This window comes from Cynoglossus semilaevis, chromosome 19 (genome assembly GCF_000523025.1).
Source record: "Cynoglossus semilaevis isolate Cse_v1.0 chromosome 19, Cse_v1.0, whole genome shotgun sequence".
NCBI lineage: Eukaryota > Metazoa > Chordata > Actinopteri > Pleuronectiformes > Cynoglossidae > Cynoglossus > Cynoglossus semilaevis.
In genome coordinates, this window is record NC_024325.1 from 17,444,025 (window position 1) to 17,446,692 (window position 2,668).

The following is a 2,668-nucleotide window of genomic DNA, read 5'->3' on the forward strand; positions in this document are numbered from 1 at the left end:
GATGACCCCAGAGTTAGTGCGCCACGTTTATGTCTCTGCAGCATGTCTCTTCATGTTGGTGGAACAGATGAATGTTGTGGTTCTAACTGTGGAACCTGTGTTGACCAGGGTTCTAATCTGGATTCTAATCTGGATTCTAATCTGACGTCACAGATTAAAAAGGTCAACGATTCCCTTCTCAGTAAAGTCAGGATAAATATATCAAATATAACATCTTAACCCCTCATGTACCATTACCCACAATTCAGTGCTGGCTCACCGTTCCTGTCCTGGGATTCCTGGGACTTCTGAGGTTCCTTTGAGCCGCTGGTTTTCGGTGCCGTTGTTTTCCCGGCGTCTGGTCTGACGGCGGCGCTGGAGGATGAGCAGGCCGAGGCCGTGACCTTCAGCTGGGTGAAGGTCACTCTGCTGCCGACGGAGCCCGGTGCGGCGGGTGCACAGGCCGGTCTCACGGTGACCGGACACGCTCTGGTCAGAGCCCTGGAGGACGCCGACGTCTCCTCCGGCTGCGGAGAGAAGAAGGAGAAGAAGAGAGGGTGGAGGCGTGTCGTCAGTGACGTCTGATTAAACCCCTGTTCTCCTGTGACGCCCCGCCGTAATGAAGCAGCACCGACGATGACCGCTGATTAAGAAACGGGACTTTGTTTGGGCAGGAAATTATTGGGTGACTCAGAAAATCAGGCTGCCCTTCTAATCCCCCCCCCCCCCCCTGATCTTCCGCCTCTTTAATCAGCTGCTGCAATCTCCCCCTCTATCAGGCCGACTTCAACCCTCTCCCTGTCATCTGCAGTGGTGCCAGCGGCAGCAGCCACTGCTGCATCGGCAGCGCTAACAGGCTACTTCCTGTTCGCATGAGCACATCATTCAACACACACACACACACACACACACACCAGACAGAGTCGTACATCACATTCACAGAGGCCTCAGAGAGACAGAGCCTCAGCTGTCAGACGACCAAAGGTGGGGGGCGGGGGCCTTAGGTCGGACACAGAAATGCTGCGGCCTGTTGGTGTAGTTATAAAGAGGAGAGGTTTTTTTCTTCTGTGGCAGAGAGGAGAGAGGGAGAAGCGAGGAGGAGAGCTCACGCGCCCAAACCTCAGGAGAATTTCCCACAATCCCATCCATCTGCGACTGACGCATTCTCTATCTCTGGCGTTTTAATTCCCCGATCAAGTTCATCAACCATCTGTTGTAGGGCAGTCCAGAAATCCATGCCTCTGTGATTCAGCTGTTCCTGCTGCAGTGTGTGTGTGTGTGTGTGTGTGTCACCTACACACACGCCGGGAACGCACTCAGATACACACACTGATGTGAAGGAAGGAAGGAAGGAAGGAAGGAAGGAAGGAAGGAAGGAAGGAAGAGAAAGTAAAGAGAGATGCAGAAGATTCTCCCCAACAACCCAGGGCTGGAGCGACGCTGGAGCCAGTGGGAGGACAGTTGAGTTCAGCCGCTCCCCAGAGAGAGAGCTGTGGATGGTGCGGCAGCACACAGTGTGTGTGTGTGTGTGTGTGAGAGAGAGAGTGTGTGTGAGAGCACACACACACACCCTTGGACAAGGAGAATGCTGAGAGAAAGATGATCTGCACACAAGCTGGGACTGAGGGGACAGCTGGCCTAACCACCACTTCCTGTTACTCACAGCTATAAAACACACACACGCACACACACACACCCTCTGAAAGTGAAATTTGCAGAAATTTCCCTTTAAAGTCAAAAGACAATAGAAAATAGAAGCTTTTTAAAACTAAAAATACTTTTTAGTAATGCGTTTAGCGCCCCCTGGAGGTTGAGGAGACGGCTGACACGGCTGTGCCTGTGTGCTGTAAACAGTTATTCATTCACACCTGAGCTCATCTACAGTGTTAACACGGACTGAAGAGGAGCCGCAGCCCTGTGTTTGAGAACAACGAGATTTAGATCTCGTCAAAGAATTTCCCGTCATAAAACTTCCCGGTTTTTCAAATAGAAATCACAAAAAAAATTAAATTAAGTTAAAAAACCCGTGCTGTGACATTTACTACAGTACTTTAAGGAAAAAAACCCCGTGCTGTGACATTTACTACAGTACTACTACTGAAGTACTACTACTGAAATTCACAAATACCTTCTCTGCAGCCGAGGTTGATGAATGCTCAGTCACTGACACCTGTAGGTTTAACAAAGACATTACATGAGCGTGAGAGGAGCGCGCGCAGACTCCATTACAATGTGCAGTTGCGTAGACTCACCGGCAGGGGGTGTAAAGTGCTCGTCTCCTCCCGTTTCCCCTGTTGGGTGAGAGAGTTTTGCCGTTAGTCGATGGGAGAGGTGACACGTCACTCGCTGAACTTTGACTCAGTTTTTCAGATGTGAGAGAGGAGGAGTTTTTGTGTGAACAAATCTGCAGATGATGGAGGCTTTAGGACGGATGCGGGCGGCAGGTTTGGTGATATGAGTGTGTCAGTGGCTGTGGCTGTGGCTGTGGGTGTGTGCGGGGGAGAACAAGGAGTGAGGCGCAATCATTTCCACCGAGTGAGTAGCGTTCTGCCTCAGCTTACGGCAGCGGAACCGTGGTTAAGGCCAGATGAGACCATCCACCCCCCTGTGTGCGAGTGTTGCCATGACAACGTAGCAAATCTCTTTTTAAGATAGCGTGAAAAAGGACCCCCCCCCCCCCCCCCACCCC

The 2,668-nt window shown here is 51.3% G+C and overlaps 1 protein-coding gene across 1 annotated transcript in view; it reads right to left on the reverse strand.

Annotated features, from left to right (window-relative positions):
* LOC103395783 (SH2 domain-containing protein 4A) overlaps window positions 1–2,668 on the reverse strand; it is a 20,023-nt gene that overhangs the window by 6,738 nt on the left and 10,617 nt on the right. Inside the window, exons 5-7 of the mRNA XM_008333575.3 lie at window positions 2,232–2,270; window positions 2,108–2,149; window positions 260–506 (exon numbers count right to left, since the gene is read on the reverse strand). Of these exons, the coding sequence (XP_008331797.1) occupies window positions 260–506; window positions 2,108–2,149; window positions 2,232–2,270 (328 nt within the window). The remainder of the gene's footprint in view (window positions 1–259; window positions 507–2,107; window positions 2,150–2,231; window positions 2,271–2,668) is intronic.